The 20,062-nt window shown below is 47.5% G+C and overlaps 1 protein-coding gene across 10 annotated transcripts in view; it reads right to left on the bottom strand.

Moving 5' to 3' along the window:
* The window catches only part of LOC142579827 (solute carrier family 45 member 3-like), a 182,140-nt gene that overhangs the window by 38,481 nt on the left and 123,597 nt on the right, over positions 1 to 20,062 (bottom strand). For 2 of the 10 annotated variants that reach the window (XM_075690406.1, XM_075690403.1), the window contains exon 1: positions 165 to 223. The exons of 7 other annotated variants lie outside the window; for them this stretch is intronic. In XM_075690406.1, the coding sequence (XP_075546521.1) occupies positions 165 to 208 (44 nt within the window). In that variant the 5' untranslated portion in view covers positions 209 to 223. Of the gene's footprint in view, positions 1 to 164; positions 224 to 15,727; positions 15,859 to 20,062 lie in introns of those variants that run through there. One more of the 10 variants, XM_075690410.1, reaches the window with a different exon arrangement.

Here is a 20,062-nt window from a genome sequence, read left to right on the forward strand (position 1 = left end):
CGTATTGCGGAGAGTGGGCGACTTTGCACACGAGCCGCTCGCGGTGCGGTGTGGACCTTCGTGTGTTGCTCGCATTCCACACGGAAGCCGTGGGCGCTGGCTGCTTCAATATCGCCGAGACCTTCCGCCCGTACAAGCTGGCCTTTCTCTGCCTCTTTCCTCACCTTGCAAACTCGCGCCGAAACGATAGCTCCCTCTCCACACTCATGGCTCCGTGCGCATGCCCAAGGCGCGGGTACTGAAGTAATGAGGGCGAAGGAGATGTATCCACGTGAAAGTGCTGTTCTTTGTCCCGCGGCGACACACACCTGCAGCTGAACTCGGCAGCGGGAACCGGTCGGTACCGAAACGCATCGAAAAAATTGCGAAAGTAGAGTAAAGCCACAAAGAGAAACTTTTGAGAGTGCCACGCGCCTCGGCGATCCATTATTACTGTCCCCGGTCACCTTCCACGGCTCTGTTAGAGCAGCTGCTACTGCTGTCGTCGACATCCCACGGCGAGGAAGCACGTGGGCAAGCTATGCGAGCGTGGCCGCCGCCGGCTGACGGGTGGGAGATCAGGCCGGCCGGGCGTCGGCATTGCCTGTAGAGGATTGATTGCCAGAACGGAAAATCCCGCGCGAGTGAGCTTTGGTTATATCTAGGGATCGTCGGTGCCGACTGGGCTAACAAAGAAATGACCAAGCAAATTATATATATATATATATATATATATATATATATATATATATATATATATATCCAGAGAGAAAGATATCAGGTGTATGAAACAAATAAAAAAGTTGGCATGCAGCGCGTTTAGAGAACGTGAAGTCTAAAGGGCAGAGGTTCACGATAAACTGAATGCAAGAAAATTCTATATAATCACGTAAAGTACAGCAGAAACGAGGAGAGCACAAGAAAGCAGAATGCGCTACGCGGCATATATGTAGTGGGGAACCGGAATATCGTAACATCGACAGGTGGTAAAAGCAGTAAGGTTCAAAAGTGCACGGAACAGCAGAATGTGGCGAAGTTGAATAAAGGAACGCGGCGAGGGCTAGAATAAAGCATGAACCAGCACGTGAATAGAGATTACGCGAATCGAGATCATTAGATTGGAGCAGAATGAAATAAATATGGGAATACCCTCAGGTGACTTGAGTGAGACTGATGTTTTCGAGAGATGCGGATAACGCAATAGTCGGCAAGTCAACCAGCGACTGAGTGAACTAGCAGCCGATAAAATCCGCGAGATGTACGAACTTAGTTTTATCAGAACAAAAATCTACAGACTTCAGCGATTTCTCCGGGTCTAAGAGCTCATTTACTGGCACAGCAGAAGCTTCTCCCAGTAGACCCCGCCATATTCACAAGAACCTCTTTTTGATGCACGCAACTCCGTCCGTTCTGCAACTGTACTGAATGATGTCATCCCCGAAATACATAGACAGTCCACGATGCATGGTATACACACACGATAGCCCCGAGACACGAGTCTCAGGGTCTGCATTGCGGTACGCTCGAAGCCTGACTTCGTGCTGGCTTTGGTGGTTAAATTTCCAGCGTTCGGGTAAACCAAGAAACCCACACTGTACAACAATGCTCCCGTAACGGGCCTGTGTTTAAGGAGCTCGGAGACGTGGTGACATGTGGTATCAACGCATAATATCCGGAATCTGCTCATATCGGGAATCTCTCTCTCTCTCTCTTTCTCTCTCTCTACGCTACAAAACTGTTACCAAGAGCAAATACCAGCCAATTATGACGGTTGACATATTATCAACGAAAGTGGTGCGCCCACTGCAAACAGCAAGTTATGTACGAAAATCTTTCTCAGTTCAGCCCCTGATTTTCAATACTAGTTTTCTTCCGCGGGCATGCATGCCGCTTTGACTCCAAATGACGCATCGTCATTTCATTTTCGCCAATAATTGATGTTTACTATGCAGCATGATGGACATTGCGTACGCTGGGTAACAGTGCGTCTGCCACTATGTTTATTGCGTTCCGAATAAACTAACTGCTAAAACCGCCTTTCACTCAGTCTGGTCTCACATCGAGAAGAAGTAGTTAGCCGGTGTTCATGGCAATTATTTGGTCATTTTATTCATGCTGGAAACACAGTGCTAAAATTGAGAGACAGAAACGAGAGGAAAGAAGGAAGGGAAAAGTGGAGAAGGAAAGGCAGGGAGGTTAACCAGTTGAGCTTAACCGGTTTGCTGCCCTACACATAAGAGCGGGATGGGGAGGATGAAATATGGGGAGGAGAGAGAGAGAGAGAGCACATAACACAGCACACACATCTTCAGTTACAGTCCGTAACTCTAACGCGGTACGTGACATCACTGTCACAGCCGCTTGTCCAAGCTCGTCTCTTTCAAAAACCGAAGTAGTACCTTCGTCGCCTTCAGCTGGGATGTCTTCTGTCGGTGACATGTGAAAATAGTTGCAACTGACAATGGTCTATTGTCAAGGTGCGCTAGAACGGACGTCAGGGACTGTCGCTGAACATTATGATCAGGACAGTCGCCCAGAATGCGTTCTAGCGTCTCCTCGCAAAGACAGGCACTAAAGGACATACGTTTTGTGTCAATATCGTAATGGCCGTTGCGTCCTTGAGTTTCTTCTTGTATCCATGTCCTAATTTTTTGCGCTGCTTTTTTTAACACGCATTCATACCAACTCGCTTAGCCGTCAGCCTGCGTCCCTTTCATCATATTTTTTTTTTTTTTTGCCCACCATTGTTCGGAACAACGACGCCAACGTTGTCAAGGGAATGCTTACATTCTCCTTTCCGGACGGCGTGACCCAATAAATGACATAAGCGGCACGGAGCCCTGCCTTCTAAACGTCCCTAGGCGAACATCTGTGCGGTAGCGTGTCGCAGCCGCTGTTCACGAAGTTACGCAAACGCCTGAGGCGCTATTTCGAAAACTGTCTCGTAAAAACTGAGACAAACTTGACTTAGCTTCTCCCTTCCATGCAGGAAATCGCCGGAATTACGAGCAATGCGTCTGCAGGCCATACAAGTAACCGCTGCGTAAGTAAGCAAGAGCGACACGCAAGCGACGCTAAATGCGCAAGAGCCCAGCGACACCTCTAAAATGACCGCTCTCGTCTCAACTCGAAAGGCATCGAGACCTTGCTGAAGAAGAAGATGACTAGCGAAGGCAAACACGCACGCCTTAAACGAGAGCAAAGTATGGAAATAAGCTTTAAATCGAACGTTACAAAGGCGGGCATATGAGAAAGGAGCCGCCTGACGGCAAGGACATGTAGTTGCGAGACTGTCCCAAAGGAAAAATCGCGTAGTGTGCGCACATCCGACAGCAGCCTTCTATCATTTAACATACCGTGCGACGTTTAGGCACAAAAGCTCAAGGGAGACGGAGCCTGTATGCGCCGCCCCCCCCCCCCCCTTCCCCCAGTAAAAAAGCACCTCGTGGCGGCCATCATACCGCTAGTTGCATTCCTCTACTGTTATTCAGTACGTTTCGCACCACAAAATAAGACAGAAACGAATTACTTAAGATTCACGTGGACACTTCGTAAAGTCCAAGCTAACCAAGCGTTTCACTGGGACACGCCCTAACAGGCAAGACTCAAGTTTGCCGGCTCCGTCAACCGTTTCACATAGCGTGGCGGCGGGGAGATTCGTTATGCCGTTCTTTGCTCCTCAGGTTCGTCGTGTTCGTCAGCGATTCTGAGCCGCCAAAATGGCGCCACTGACGTCACAGAACCAGCAAATTACGCTGAGGGCACGTAAACGCAGCGTCCCAAGATATAAAGCCAAGCTTTCACTGTTTCATACTGGCAGTTCTGCATAACCGGTCTCTCCCGTAACCACCGCAACACCTCACCGCTGTGATCACAAGATATGGTCGCCGTCCCACGCGATGAAGCTTCGACGCGAGAAAATGTGCAGTCAATATTGGTTGCTTAGTTGGGGTTTAATGGCACAAAGGCAACTAAGGCCATGCTGCGCCAGTCACAAGACAAAGGAAACGAAAGGTTAAAGCAGGCAAACCTGCATTACATTATAGTTCGCGTAAATAACCAGTTGTCTCTAAAAAGTGGAATAGGTTAGTAAATGGTACTAGTGGGTCATCTGCCAGTAATAGGGCAGGGTGTAAAGGCATATTTAAATTATATAGGTCGTGTAAAAGCTTCCGTCGCTGTGTTTCAAACTGTGGACCTGTTATAAGGACATGCATTACTGTAAGAGGTTGATTGCATTTTTCGCAAGTCGGCGTGTTTTCTTTACGGAGTAGCAAGTTGTGTGTTAAATGTGTGTGTCCACCCGCCGTGGTTGCTCAGTGGCTATGGTGTTGGGCTGCTGAGCACGAGGTCGCGGGATCGAATCCCGGCCACGGCGGCCGCATTTCGATGGGGGCTAAATGCGAAAACACCCGTGTGCTTAGATTTAGGTGCACGTTAAAGAACCCCAGGTGGTCAAAATTTCCGGAGTCCTCCACTACGGCGTGCCTCATAATCAGAAAGTGGTTTTGGCACGTAAAACCCCAAATATTATTATTATTAAATGTGTGTGTCCAATCCGAAGTCGACACAGGATAACCTCATAGAACCGTTGCTGGTGAGTGCACGACTTCCACTCACCAATTACGGGTTTAATAAGATGTAGCTTGTTGCTTAAGCAATGGTCCCATGTCTGCTGCCATTTGGCCGTCAAGGCCTTCCTAATCGCCGTGATACTATCCCGATATGGAAGCGCCGTTTTTGTTATGTATTTGCGCGCTGCCATTGATGCACACCTATCCGCTGCTTCATTTCCCGGTATACCGACATGGCCTGGTACCCAGTAAAACCTAATTGACCGGCCGTATTTGTTTAATGTTACCAGGTTTAAAATGTCCCCTATCAGGAGTTCACATTCGGATTTCGCGTGTAGAGCCTTCAGTGTGCTTAATGAATCAGTGTATATTACTGTGTTTTCGTGTTTGTCGGCGATGCTCTTTTTAACTACAGTCCATACTGCGTATACTTCGGCTGTGTAGACAGAGGCATGTTGTGGTAATCGAATACTTGTTTCCCAATTTTCCGTTACGGCCCCCACACCGACGTGATCTTTTGTTTTCGAGCCATCAGTGTAATATTGCATGTTATTTTGATATTTGTCCTGAAGTGCACGGAATTCTTGTATAATGTGTTCGTGTGGGATGTCTATTTTCTTTAGATGTGTTAACGTCCAATCACATAAGTGTGTGAAATCGTACCACGGGGCCAACCGTTGTGGTTTCTTGGCTACCTGGAGGACTTCGTGGGAGATGTCATAGACCCGACAGTATTGCTCATACCGCAGGACAAGTGGCCTAATCGTGTTCGATTTATTTGTGTAGTGTAAGCGTGAGTTGCATTGTGTGAGGATGTTGCAGCATATGTGTTGTGGTGAAGACTGAATTCTGAGTACGTAGGAAAAAGTGAGGAATGCTCTGCGCTGCTGTAAGGAGGGTTCATTACACTCGACGTATAAGCTTGGAATAGGTGAGGTTCGGTAGGCACCACTTGCCAGTCGCAGTCCAAGGTTATGTACCGGATCAAGCCGTTGGATGTAGGACTGTCTGGCTGAGCCGTAAACCACAGAGCCGTAGTCTAAAAGGCTACGCACAAGAGACCGGTAAACTCGTAAAAGGCACGTTCGGTCGGAACCCCAGTGCTTATGAGACAGAATTTTAAGGATATTTAGAGATTTATTTGCTTTAATCTTCAGTGCTTTTATGTGAGTTAGGAAGTTAAGTTTGGTGTCAAAGGTTACTCCTAAAAACTTATGGCCTTGTTTCACCGGCAGTATGGTGTCGTTCAATTTTAGGACTGGATCGCTGTGTAGCCCTCGTTTCTGAGAGAACAAAACAGTAACTGTTTTCTGTGTGGAGAAGCGGAAACAATTTTTGTGAGCCCATTGTGTGAGTTTATTTATTGTCATTTGAAGCTGCCTCTCACAGGTTAGCAAATTTGAGGCACGGCAAGCCACTTGGAGATCGTCTACGTAAACTGAGTGCATAAGAGACGGCGGTATCATCTCATTAACTGTGTTCATTTTTACTATTAAGAGTGTCGTGCTGAGAACAGAGCCTTGTGGAACACCATTTTCCTGTATAAATGTATGAGATAGTACTGAGCCCAGGCGTACCTGAAATGTTCTATTAGACATAAAATCAGCTAGGCAGTTCAGCATTTTACCCCGGATGCCGAGGTCAGCCAGGTCTCATAAAATTCCATATCTCCATGTGGTATCATAGGCTTTTTCTAAATCAAAGAAAGCTGCCAGACAGTGTTGTTTGTGTAAAAATTCATATCGAATTTCATGTTCTAGACGGACAAGATAGTCAGTGGTTGAACAACCCTTTTTATATCCACACTGATGGGGGTCAATAAGGTTTCTTGATTCTAAAATAAATGATAGTCTTATGTTGATGATGCTTTCGTATGATTTTGCCAAAACGCTTGTGAGGGCAATAGGTCTGTAGCTGCTTGCGGATGTGGGGGATTTATCGGCTTTTAGAAATGGAACTACTATTGCCTTTTTTCACTCTTCCGGCATTATGCCAGATTCCCAGATTAAGTTAAAAAATTTAAGGAGAGCGTTTACAGATGCTTGAGATAGATGAGCCAGCATGGCGTAGTGAATACGGTCGTGACCTGACGCTGTGTTTTTCCATGTAGAAAGAACTCTGTTTATTTCTTGTTGTGTGAGGGGGGAATTGTACGGTTCATTTGATGCGCCAGTAGTGGGCAGCTTCTGTTTTTCAGCAGACTGTTTGCATTGTAAAAATTCCTTTGTATAATTCCCGGAACTGGATATATCACGGAAATGTTCTCCAAGTATATCTGCCTGTTCTTGTATTGTTGTTTGTGTGCCTGGACTTGTAAGTAACGGTATTGTGCAAGATGGGTACTGTCCTCTAAATTTCCTGACCTGGTCCCACATTCGTTTCGATGTTACCGTACTATTAATTGAAGAGATGTATTTTTGCCATGACGATTTTTCAGCATGTCTTCGGATGAATCGTACTTTGGCTTTGGCTCGTTTGAAGTTTAACAGGTTGCTATAGGTGGGGTACCTCCGTAGGATTCCCCAGGCCTTATTTTGTTCTTTTTTAGCGTCGGTACACTCCTTCGTCCACCAGGGGTTTAACTTTTTGTGTACTATACCCGATGACAGAGGTATGGCCTTTTCTGCCGCACAGATTATAACCTCAGTTATTTTTTTATTAAGCTCATCAATACTTAGCTCAGGTGAAAATACATCTTCCAGCATCGCGTTCTCCATAAAGACCGGCCAGTCCGCGAGCTTTATTTTCCATCGGCGTGGTCTAGTTACTAGGGTTTGTGGTGATGATAGGAGTTTGATGAGTGTGGGTAAGTGATCTCTGCCAAATGACGTGTCGAGAGCTTCCCATTTAAAATCAGTAAAAAGAGAGGGCGAACAAAAAGCTAAATCTAAACAACTAAATGTGCGGGAAGTCGGTGAGAAGTAAGTTGGCGCACCTGAGTTTAAAAGACAGATATTATTTGACAGAATAAAATCTTCAACGAGTTGCCCTCTTTGGTCAGTTTTGACACTGCCCCAAAGAGTACAATGAGCATTAAAATCTCCTACTAAGACAAATAGCTCCGGTAGCTGATCTGTTAGATTTTCTAAGTCTTTAATAGTAAAATGCGTGTGGGGTGGTATATATATTGAGCAAATGGTGATGGTTTTGTAGGATAGAATGGTTACAGCTACGGCCTCTAAAGATGTATTTAATTGGACATTTCGGGTGGGAGTGCCGCCCTGTACGACTATAGCCACTCCACCTGACAAACGGCTGGAACATTCGCGGTCCCTTCGGAGAACGGTGAAGCCTCTAAGGAATTGACTGTGTTTAGAGCCTAAGTTTGTTTCCTGTAGGCAAAATGCCACTGGTGAAAACTTATTTGTTATGTCTTTAATGTCACCCAAATTGTGAATCAGTCCTCTACAGTTCCAATGCATGATAAAAGCCATAGTGGCAGAAGTGAGAGTGGTAATTTATATATATGTACTAAGTAACTGTAGGTGACATTTGTTAGTGGGAATGTACTATTGGAAGAACGGTAACCGTTCAGGTTACCGGTCCCTTTGTTCGCGTAGTTATTGTGAGCTTGTCTTTCTTAGTGCGCTCCAGGGAGCGCTGATGTTCTGGCGTCGATGACGCCGGAGTTTTGGTGTCGACATCCATAACGTTCTCCGAGGCGCTGGATGATCGAGATCCAGGCGCTGAGACGCGCGTCTCAGGCCTGGGAGTTCGATTTAGCCTGGGGCCCTGGGGAACCGGGGTCTGCAGGCCCGTCTGTGATGATGATGATGATGGAGCAGCACTGGCTGCTGCCACCAAGGGGACGGATGGAGTTACTACTGGGCCACTGACTGCGGTCCCTGTAGACTCCTGAGACCACTGCGGTGCTGTCCCCTGCCGCACCGCACTGGCGTAGGTTGTTTGAGGTAAGTGTGCTAGTTTCTTTCTAGCTTCATAAAAGGAAATCTTCTCTTTCACTGTAAGTGCAATTATCTCTTTCTCTTTCTTCCAGCAGGGGCAAGATCGTGAATATGCTGGATGATCTCCTTTACAGTTTGTACGGTGTGGAGCAGCGTTACAGTTTTCCGACTGATGGTCATTGGCACTACACATTGCAGATGTCGATTTACCTCTGCATGATTGCGATGCATGTCCGAATCTCTGGCACTTGAAACACCGCCTCGGGTTTGGGATATACGGTCTTACGTTGATCTTAAGATAGCCTGCATCAAGTTTAGTAGGTACAATACTGGTACCAAAGGTAAGTATAACATGTTTGGTCGGGATTTGTTCGTCATTTCTTCGGAGGGTTATTCTTTGAACTTTGATAACATATTGTTCTTCGAAACCTTCCAGGAGTTCTTCATCGCTTAGGTTTAAGAAGTCTTCTGATATTACACCCCTCCTTGTGTTGAGAGAACGGTGTGCTGAGATCGTGACTTTGGTGTTACCGACACTGGTGAGATCAGCGAGCTTTGCGACTTGGTCTTTGGTTTTGAGCTCAAGGAGGAGGTCCCCACTTGACATCTTTGAAGCTTTGTATTGCTTTCAGATTTTCTCTACTAGACATTTTGCTATTAGGAATGGCGATAGTTTTCTCATTGGCAGAGATCCTTCACTGTGGATCACATGGTAGCGTGGGAACATTTCTGCGTTGGTTTTCAAAGTGAAATCGAAAATTGCTTCGGTGCGCCCTCTTTTGTTAGGACGATCTGCAAGGAGGGGGAATGCATTTGCCATGTATTCTTAGAATATTCAGCGGCCATGGTAGCCACCCACCACCGAGCCCAACAAGGGGACGCTACGAGGTTAGGAACATACCTGTATACGTCAGCTATACAATGCCGCTATAACCTAATATATGTACCCAAGGTTGGGTAGATACACACGGTTAAGCCTTGCTGCCTGGAAAATGAGAAGTAAACTGAAGTGAGTAGAAGACAGGAAAGATTCAAAGTGAGAGAGAAAGACGAAGAGTGGAGAGGGGGACAGGAAAAGGCAACTACCGATTTCCCCCGGGTGGGTCAGTCCGGGGGTGCCGTCTACGTGAAGCAGAGGCCAAAGAGGTGTGTTGCCTCCGCCGGGGGGCCTTAAAGGTCCTAACACCCGGCATCGGCTCAACCCCCAGGATCCCCCTTTCCCCGGACACGGCTAAGCCGCGCACGGCTACACGCGGGAGGGTCCAACCCTCGTGTGCTCGGGTACGTGGTGTCGCAACACACCAAACGCCTGCTTACGCAGACGCCCCTGCGGGGAGCAGTCAATATTATCGCGGTCGTTATTTCATTACGTCGCACGTGAAAGCCGCAATGTCGGTGGTAATAGGGTAGCAGCAGCTTACACTTTATACATTACAGTGCAGAGAAGCTATGTGACTGCGCGTTGTGGGCTACTTAAGCCCGTCAGAAGAATCGCGACGAAAGGCCCGTCATTTTTGCTAACCATGAGATGGTAAGACCAATTTCCGCAGCAAAGCAATTGAAACGTCTGACAATGAGTCAGGGCCAGGCGCAAACATGCAAAATTCACTGCCCGTATTGACTATTCATCTATCTGATGCCTGCCGTGGTGGCGTATTATTTGGCGACGACGTCCTGCTTCTGAGCGCGAGGTTGCCGGTTTGACTCTCGACCCCGGAACAGAATGCATTCATTAGCATATTTCATGGAATTCTGTAACGCTTTGTGCACCTTTCTTTATGTTTGAGCTCTTGAGTTACAGTGTGTCATTAAGTAAACGTGTTCTCCTGCTGCCAGGGCAACGCTATCGGCGCCGCCTCCGCTGAGGAGACATGTTGCGTTGGACAGTATACCTAATGTAGGAAGTGAACACTGCGCACATTACATCTCAGTTGTTATTTTGTTTGCGAACATTTCTACGGGTTTAGATTCATAGACAGACATCGCACTCACTCCCGGTGTGTTCTCAATTTTCGAAGAAAAAGGCGCTGGCAGGGCCTCTTTAAGGAATCACAAGTCGCCGAATTAATACGAAGCGTTCCACTACGAAATCGGTCACCGTCTCGGTGTCGCTTTGATAAATGGAAACTCGAGAACAAATCTTATCATATGGTTACTATTCGCACCGCGCCTTATATGCAGCTTCAATGATATGCGCTTCCCTGCCCTGCATCGAGCTGCCCCGGCCCTCTTTTCTTTGTAGAATAGTTTCTCCCACGTTGGCGCTGTGACTTTGTGCCAATGAACTGCAAATAAGTGACGTAGTCACAGTATGGCTATATTTGGTTCGCCGTTACCTTTACAATACCGTCAATCAAATCACATCGAGACAGCATAAAATTGTCATTCTCATCAGTGTCCTGATGCCACCGCTGTCAAGCGTGAGTAACTGCATGACCCTTCCATTACACCTATTCTTCACGCCGCTAGGTCATCAGCACGGGGCTCACCTGTCATTAGTGTTGACGATTTTTTGTGTAAAACGAATTATTCTGCGGAAAGCGCCCCACTTCTTCTCGTAGTTCCCCAAACATTGAGACCTATGACCCTTCAGGTCATGCGCGATGACACGACATCAGGTCACCTTGGTCTCGCTCGGACGCTCCAGCGACTGCGCCAGCGTTTCTACTACCCCAAGCACTGTAAATGGCGAAGCAGCACGTTTCCAGCTGTGAAATTTGCCAACGCCATAAGCGGTTAACGTCGCCTCCTACGGGTGCCCTGCAGCCAGTTAAGCCGCCGACTTCGCCATTTGAAAAATTTGGTGTCGACTTGCTGGGTCCCTTCCCCAGGTCTACTACCGTACGTCGTTTAATTATTGTGTGTGAGGACTATCTGACCCGGTATACTGAGACGGCGGTGCTCGTTTCGGCTACAGCAGCTGACGTTTCATGTTTCCTGCTGTTCTCCGTGATTGTTCGTCACGGTGCTCCAAGCGTTGTGATTACTGATCGTGGACGGCAGTTTACTGCGGACGTTGTTGAAGAACTACTGCGCCTTTGTAGATGCGATTACCGGCCCTCGAACGCTTACCACCCGCGAACAAACGGACTCGCTGAGCGCGCGATTCGCACGCTGACCAATATGCCTGCCATGTAGGTTTCCACGAATAACAAAAATTTGAATTCTGTTTCCCCATTCGTTACGTACGCTTGCAATACTGCCAAATATACGAAGTCACAGGTTATGCGCCTTTCATCTCTGTACTCGTAACCCCCAAAGCTTCATCGATACCATCCTTCTCCATATGATGTCTCATCGACAGGCCAAGCGTCAAGTCGTGCCGAAGACGCCCGTCGACTGGCCCGCCTCAGGACTCTCCCCTCTCAAGACCGTGCCAAGGCTCGTTATGACGTTCGACATATGCTCGTCACATTTGCTCCTGGGGACTTTAGCTTTAGACACCTGTACGGAAAAGAGGTCTGTACACAAAATTTCTGTCACAGTACACCGGCCCATACGTCATACTGAAACGCTTGAGCAACGTGACATAAGACATCGCAAGAGTGACTTCGCCCAACTGGCGGTCACGCAAAACGCCAGGTGCACATCGCCAAACTCAAACTGTGCCACCATCTGGCCATGGATCTCGCTCAGAGAGCTTCGTCTGCCCCCGGAGAAATTGTCACGCGACACGACAGAGCCGAAAGAAGAGAAAGTAGAGGTGCGCGCAAGGGGCTGGCCGCTGCCTGTTGGGCTTTGCACGACCGTCCTACGTCCCTTGCACTACGCTAACCATGTATTGTTTTGTAAATAAACCCATCCCATTCGTTATATATATATATATATATATATATATATATATATATATATATATATATATATTTTCTTGGTTTTTCCGTACAATAACCACGATATGGCAACCTTAGGTGCCTTAACGAGCCCCCATATTGAGCACACGAACGTTTTTGCAGGTCACCCCACCAAAATGCGGCCGGGTTCGAACCCGCGACCTCCATCACAGCAGTGCAACACCATGGCTACTGGATTACCGCGTCGGTACGGCATAAAAGGGCACGTCAGCGGTAAGGTAATGAAATTTGCATATAGCTTTATTTGTTTAAACATGGCGTTAAAATAAGGGGATTGCCTTATAAAAACACGAGGCTGAAAAATAAATGAAAAGAAAACGCTGCAGCATTCAGTAACGAATAAACGGAATTAAAAAGCGTGGATACTTTACTTTCCTTTTTTCCTCCACACAGGGGTGTACCGTCAAGTAATTAGCTACGCCTCGAGGAGCACGTCACGCCGGAGTCGAGCGCCACTCGTTGAAGCGGCAAAATACGAACGAGAACTCAAAAATACAAACGCCTTGGCATCACGCCTCGGCGACAGCAGTCAAGAAGGCCCCGCGGTCGTGACCGTTACGACAAGCCCAATTCGCATACACTTCGCACAGTCACGACACACGCTGGGTCTTCGGGGAAATTCCTTTGTGCTCGGCGCTTCTTGATGACGAATTTTGATTCGTGCAGTTGTGTAGTTCCTTTTTGCAGTCGATTTGAGCTGCCTCTTCAGAGAGACGTAGCAAGAACATCTCCAATATGAGATGTCGCGAAGCTCGTGCCTTCGCAAAATACAATTAGTGCGCTGCCAAACGTCAACCTCGACATTTTTATTCATGGACGCATACTACACCCTGCAAGGGCTCTCCACGACATTATCTTGACAATTAACACGCCAATGTGAAAGTGCGGCTCACTGGAGGACATAACTCTCCCGTTATCAACGTCTACACCCTATCTCATTGAGGGTGGGGGAACGTGAGCTACACGCACAGAAAGAACGCTACTAAGGAAGGAATTGCTGCACTGACAAACACGTTTCCTTTCCTAAACACGTTGGCTCCGTTTACAATCCCTGTTCGACCACATTTTATTGCTTCAAGCCTCAGCCTTCTTGGGAAGTCATTTTTTATTAATATTCCTGCTCTCTTCGGCACATAAATATAATGGGAGTGTCAGCGATTTGTTTCACTTGGCAACAGACCAATTGCTGCCCATTACATTTCCGTGATGTAACGTGTCGGTGAAGTTCCCGCATGTGCGCGTGAAATTTTCAGACATGCACCAAATAGCCTCGAAACTCGCTGGTGGCTTCCTAGACTGCAACAGCTCGATCATTACGGTGGAGTTACGAATGCATGTAACTTCCTCCTTAAAAGTGCACGTTATAGTTGGGCTGATGCCGGCACGCCTTGACGATAGGCCACTGTCAGAACAGGCAGTCTCGGTATGCCGATATGAACTCTCGTCGCACCGAAAGTCGGTCAAGGCTTTGTTGACCTTTCTACGTGGCAGTGGCCTATAAGAAAGACTATAATGATCCCGTCCCTTTTTTTTTTTCTTTTTCACGCCTTTCTTTTTGTTCCCGCTCTTTTTTCCGTCTTTACTTCCCCTTTCAATTCCCGTAGTTTAGGGTAACAAACCGGAGGCCTTAAATCTGGTTAACCTCACTACCTTTCTCTCATTTGCATCTCTTTCTCTCTCTCTGACCTTGTATGCTTCTAGTAAACTAGTACCTTTACAATGTCCGTCGCAACGCGCGCCATTACTCTGTTGCTGCTCTGATACCTTAGTCTCCAGATCGAGCGGGCGTGGATATTTTTCTTGCTTTTTCCCTAAATCGCAGTTTTTTAATGAATTTTTTTAATGATTTATCGCCATAGGGCTTCCCTCAGGAATTGTGTGCGCTGTTTCGTAATTTTTATCGTTCCCTTTTCTCACACTGCAGCTACCAAATTAACAATGCCTGAACGCTTTTCCATTTACTGTTTATTCGGAGACGAGATTCTGCCGATCCACTGAAAACCGAGAAGCCGACGCACCGTTCGACACAAGCACACTGCGCGCGCGACACGAGGCAGGAAGCATTCGGCAACCCTCCTTCGGTATACAGGAAATGAACACTGGCGTGGCCACTGTAACAGTGTGATCCTTCGCAGTGATCGATGGCGTCTTTGGAAGCCGCACACGCGCCCGACGCAAGACGATTAGCCAGATAATTATCCTTCCGTCAAGCTGCGACGAGCGCGCTAGGGAGCCAGACTTGGTCAATTAAGGCGCGAGTCTCACGGTGATATCAGCCGACGGTTTGGTGAGAGACAAGCGCTGACGTGTAACCGCTAGTTTCACGTCATTCGGTAAAAAAAAAGGACGCGGGAGCTGCTTTTGGTGGCGACATTGCGGCGAATGCGCAGAAGGCGGTGATCGATGTCCTTTCTCTCGTGAACACATCGTTACAGCAAACACTGTGTTGGGAACCGTACATGGATGGCCTCTGGTGACGCACGCTGTCTTTTGACAACGCAGTGATCGATGTGGATGACGCATCACGGCCCCCCGCGGCTTCCAGCGGCCGCCACCAGAGGGAAACATAAGCAACCCTAGTCTCACATGGCGTCGACGGGAAACAAAATTGGTGCGGTCGACAGTGGTGGAAGTCAGAGCCTTTACACTGGGCGGTAGCAGCAACAAACCATGTCGTCGATAATGACTTCTATACCATTCGTCCAGAGACTCAGAGTACGACTGGGCAGAAGACATATACGCAACGAATCTGTGTTCTCCGTTGTCGCAGGACATCTGTCCACTTTCTGAAGAGTGATCTAAGGCACTCGTACCAACTGATTTCGGTGGGATGACAACGACGCGTCAGTGCTTGCGGAATGTGAGCGCATGACCTCTTAAAGTGTTCATGGCAGGCTTCAATGCTTTTAACTTGTTTTCTCAGAGCCCGCCGTACAGCTTTATGTTGGTTTTTTTTCGTTTTCCTTTGTATATATTTCTTATCAAGTTATTATTATAGTACGCTTACTCTCACCTGAGCTCTTCATTCTAGCCAAACCTGCTTGAATGGCCACCCTGACTTTTTTAGCTATGCACCATCTCTCGACCGTAATAAGTGGGCGAGGTCGGAAGTATTGCAGCAGGGTTGCTGAGGTCGTCACTTGATAGCTTTGTTGTGACTTTGACGAGGAGAGGATATGAGGGAGTCAAGTGACAAAAAGACCGCGAAAAAGATGGTGGTGGCGTAGAGAGTTCAGCACGAATTATCATATCAGCACGAATTATTCACGCCACAAGGAATGGACAGGACACCCCGATCGCTTCAACACGGCAACGCAGACAAGGCTGCGGCAGTTGGAGGACGCCAAAACTGGGACAGCTAGCCCAAGCGATCGCCTTGAACAAGACGCTGTATTCAGCAGTGACAAGTGCCACTCACCTGTAGTGCGCTCGATAAACATGTGGCTCGCGCAGAAATGCGTCGTCCCTCCGCGTCCGGGCTACGCAGATTATCCACGTTCCAACCGAACCAAAGAAGCTGCCGCGACGACGCCCATGTAGCCCGAAGTGTGCGTCTATGTTACGGTAAACCCCACGCAGAAGCAATCATATCGCAGTGGGAGCACCGGTCAACAAGGGCAGTTGGCGAGGCATGAGGTAACAACTCTAGCGTACGTATCTGTCCCGCGAATCGCCTGGCCGGAAGGTAACGTCCAAAGTTCGCGGATGTTTACAGCATCGCATTTCACACGAACCGCAAATGATCTGTTTCGGTGTAGGAGCTGCTTTAACCGGGAAGCTGTTGGATAGGCGAGTTATGTCCTGTTCTCAATAGTTAAAAAAATATACAGAGAGAATTCATCATATGCGTAAGCACGTAAACATGTACACACTTCGCAAACGCGAAAATCGCGTTTAAGCAAACGTGCAGACACGAAACAAAACAAAGAGGCAGGGTTACACGGTAAAATTGTAGCTACAGAGAATTGGCCTGAACGCGCGATCACGTCTCGGTAGGTTTTAGCGCCTCCCAGCGACGCGCTAAGCCCCAACTCTATCGAGAAAAAAAAAAAAGAAAATTTAATAAAACGGGTGTGTGACAACAACGTGCACGGCCCCGCCGCGGTGGCTGTAGTGTTGCGCAGCTAAGCACGAGGTCGCGGGGTCAGATCCCGGCGTCGGCGGCCGCATTTCGACCTGGCCGCAATGCGAAAACGCCCGTCCTTGTCCCGTCCATTGGGGGCACGTTAAAGGGCCCCTGGTGGTCAAAATTAATTCGAAGTCGCCCAATACGGCGTGCCTCATAATTAGATCGTGGTTTCGGCAAGTAAAACTCTCGAACTCATTCATTCAGCAACGTCCACACGGCTGCCGTACTCAGCTTACAACGAGAAGAGAGAGAGAAATAAACGAGATGGGAAAGGCAGGGAGGTTAACCGAGTAAGATTCTGTTTTGCTACCCTGCACTGGGGAAGGGTAAGGTGTAACGCGAATAGATATATACGTCACAAGAAATAACGGAAGTTGCATATGACAAGAAAGTGCGCAAATAGGGTCGCAAAAGCACGCAAAAAAGAAAAAGAAAAGAAGCCCGCATCAATTAAGAACTACCGGGAACTAAATACACTCAGACGCCCTCATAACGAAGTGCTCGGGATGTCGAAAATTCTCCGCTATGCAGGTCACTTCGTTGCAAAAGTCGCACACCCTGTCGCTCACAATCAAGCAGGCTAAGCAAGCTTTACAATACTAAACTTTCGCTCATCGTTAATTCAAGAAATATATATCTAAGTGAAGTGGCAGATTTCTTTGTCAAGCACACTTTGTCCCGCAGAATCCGCGACTGCAGGCAGCCTTATTTACACCGAGGTTCGCCGCAGGCTCCGCAGCGAAACGCAGCAGCTATGATCTTCGAGTGCCCCAACTGCCTCGCCTAGCCGTCAAAATTATTAGTTCGTTCATAGGCTCTTCGTCACTGTGTAGTCTTCGTTAACATTCACGCCCTTTTCGCTCTAGGTGGCTTTGAAGACGTTGTCGGTCCTCAGCTAGGATTACGTCATCGTGCTGTCATCAACTGCGACGTACTTGTTGCCCATCGTATCCGTTGACACGTTAAAACAAGCAGCGTACGATTTGAGCGATTCCTGAAGCAGTGCAGCCGGCCTTCTTCTCACATCGGCAACGCTCATGAAATGTGCCGCGTGGCTATTAGCGTTAGCGCAAAGCGCACCTCGGTGGCATCATTGGAGGGCAGTGGTGGCACCGCTCCGCGGGCTTTCGATGTACAGCAGCAAATCAGCGGTGGGGAAAACCTAAATTACTTCGTTGTACACGATAACTTCATGATTACGTCGCGCTGAGTTTTGATTGAGTTTCGATTGAGTTGAGTTTTGATTGAGTTTTGCTGAGTTCAGCATTACAGAACGTAATGGTGAACTTGTAACAACCAGCCGATTTCATTGCTTTAAACGCTAATTTGTTGTAGTGGTCTTCGTTGTAGAGGTGTTCACATTACGTAACGAAAGCAGGAATTCGTCCGGGACATAACAAATCCTTTGTTTTAGAGATTATTTCGCTATAGAGGCATTTTTTCTCTACTGTATGTTGTTCCGAGTCCCTCAAGTGCAGACTACGCTAACAGGTCTTGCGTTGAGCTCGCTTTCAGAGGCGCGAGGGAGAAGGGGAGGGAGGAGGAAAGCGCGATGCGGACGGCTTTGCGGCGACGTGGTTTGGCTTGGCGAAGGCTAGTTGAGTAACGTCCTGTTTCCTTTTGTTAATTCTTTCTTTCATCCGTGCTAGCATGTGAACGATTGTGTACTATTAAATAAGTCAGGTGACCGTTCATCGCGGCGGTTCCACCAACTGCGCCACAGCGCGATTAGCGTACACCGAATAAATTGAACGAAGTGTAGACGTCACTTCCTTGCATAAAAGGGCGACTAACCACCGAAGATATGTGAGCATCTACATTTCCCCAGAATGCCCACTGATCAATTGTAATTTCTTCACAGGCGCGAGAGACAGCTCTGACTTTTGCTTTTCTTTGCTTTCAAAGAACAGCGGAGTATCTCAATGTTTTTGTTGCCAAGCGTCTGAGCATAAAGACAAACAGGGCCTCCCACATTCACCCATAAAGCTTGTTCTTTGAACGTAACATGAAAGGTAGCGATAAGTGCTTGATCGTTAACGAATGTGAGGACAACTTCTTGTCGAAAATTTGAGCAGGTTCGTTAACTTCATCATAGCGGCAGTTTATTGAATGCAGCGACACCAGCGGTAACAACAATCAGCGCGACGTCCCCGTAGCATTTCAAATCTGTTTTACCGCGACAGCGTTAAGGAGTCCGTGTGGCAGAAATACGGCGCCGGCGTCTCGCGCCCGGCGTCCAGCGTTGGATGTAGCCCCGGAAAAAATAATTTCGCACCAAATTCCGGGCCACGCATACCCAACCACTCTTCTACCACCATAGTTTCTCAGGCCTTGTCTTTCATTCTTTACAGAGTTCTTGCTCGGAATTTTGAGAACGGCAGCCCACAAACAAATGTAATGGAAGAAAACACCGACAGCGCATGTGCTTTATGTTTGCTCTTCTCAGACTGAAATATTAAAAGTGCGAAACAATAACAGGAGATTGACGCACGCGAGTGGCCGCGTTTCTACTAGAAAGCTCGCCTTCGTGCATTTTTTTTTCGAATTCACTGCACCGCAGTTTAATGAACGCCACTTCTAGCAATACATATGCAGAAAGAAAAAAAATTACGAACCTCCTCGCGCCACCGCGGTGAAAAAAGAAAAGAGAACTGGGACTATATCCTGACGTCATCCTGACTAATAGTATTAGGGAATGCGGTCGGCGAAAATCAAGCAGCTCTTACGAGACAGAGAGAAAAGAAAAACAGTTGCAAGACAGTAAGCTTTGTGAACTTGGCCTATCAACTTCACGGAGCCGTCATTTTCTTCCTGGGGCTCATGGTTGCCTTCAGCTTACGCTACAAGCGTCGTTTGAACTAACTCAAACAAACGGAGGAAAAAAAATATATAACACCCATATTGTTTACCATTTCTCACAAAATAACGCTGTAAGAGTGGTTACAAGGCCTGCAATAAAAAGAATGTGCGCCGCGTGCAGTTTTCCAAAAGAAGCATAAATAATGCACGAGAGAGGTTAACGTCAAGAGCGCCGCCGAGGTCTGCCGTCGTCATATGCACGAAACGGGGTTGTAAGGGGGCATATTCCATTCAAAATTGGGTCTGTTTTTTGTTGTTTTTTTTTACAACGGAGACCATTTGACTAGAGCAGACTTGTGCGTAACGACATAGCACACGTGATTAATTATTTGCAATCAATTACGTGTTCTGTTAATCTCATAATTTCACAATTACTTTTTTCACTCGGTAACGCTCTCTGTAATTCAATTGCATTATTCAGTAACCAGTTATGTGTAAGCAGTTTCTACATATTCGACGAAAAAAGAAAGTTCCGACAGGTCGCGCAGCTTTTGAGTACTTAAATTGGACGGGAATTACAGTGTTGAAAAGTATGAAAACGTGTACGTGGGTTACCTCCTTCCCACGATCAGTGTCCTGCAGCTATACGCCCGGATCACCTAAACATGACAGGCTCGCGAATTCGTACACTTTCGACGCAAGTGCGACCTCTTAGCTTTTATCTCAGTGTAAACTTCTCTCTCTCTCTCTCTCGCTTCTCTCCTAAAAGCGCCTATAGACGGCCTTCGCATAGGCGGTAAGAGCTGCTGCTCAAGTCTTCTTCAC

The sequence above is a fragment of the Dermacentor variabilis genome, chromosome 4, assembly GCF_050947875.1.
Source record: "Dermacentor variabilis isolate Ectoservices chromosome 4, ASM5094787v1, whole genome shotgun sequence".
NCBI lineage: Eukaryota > Metazoa > Arthropoda > Arachnida > Ixodida > Ixodidae > Dermacentor > Dermacentor variabilis.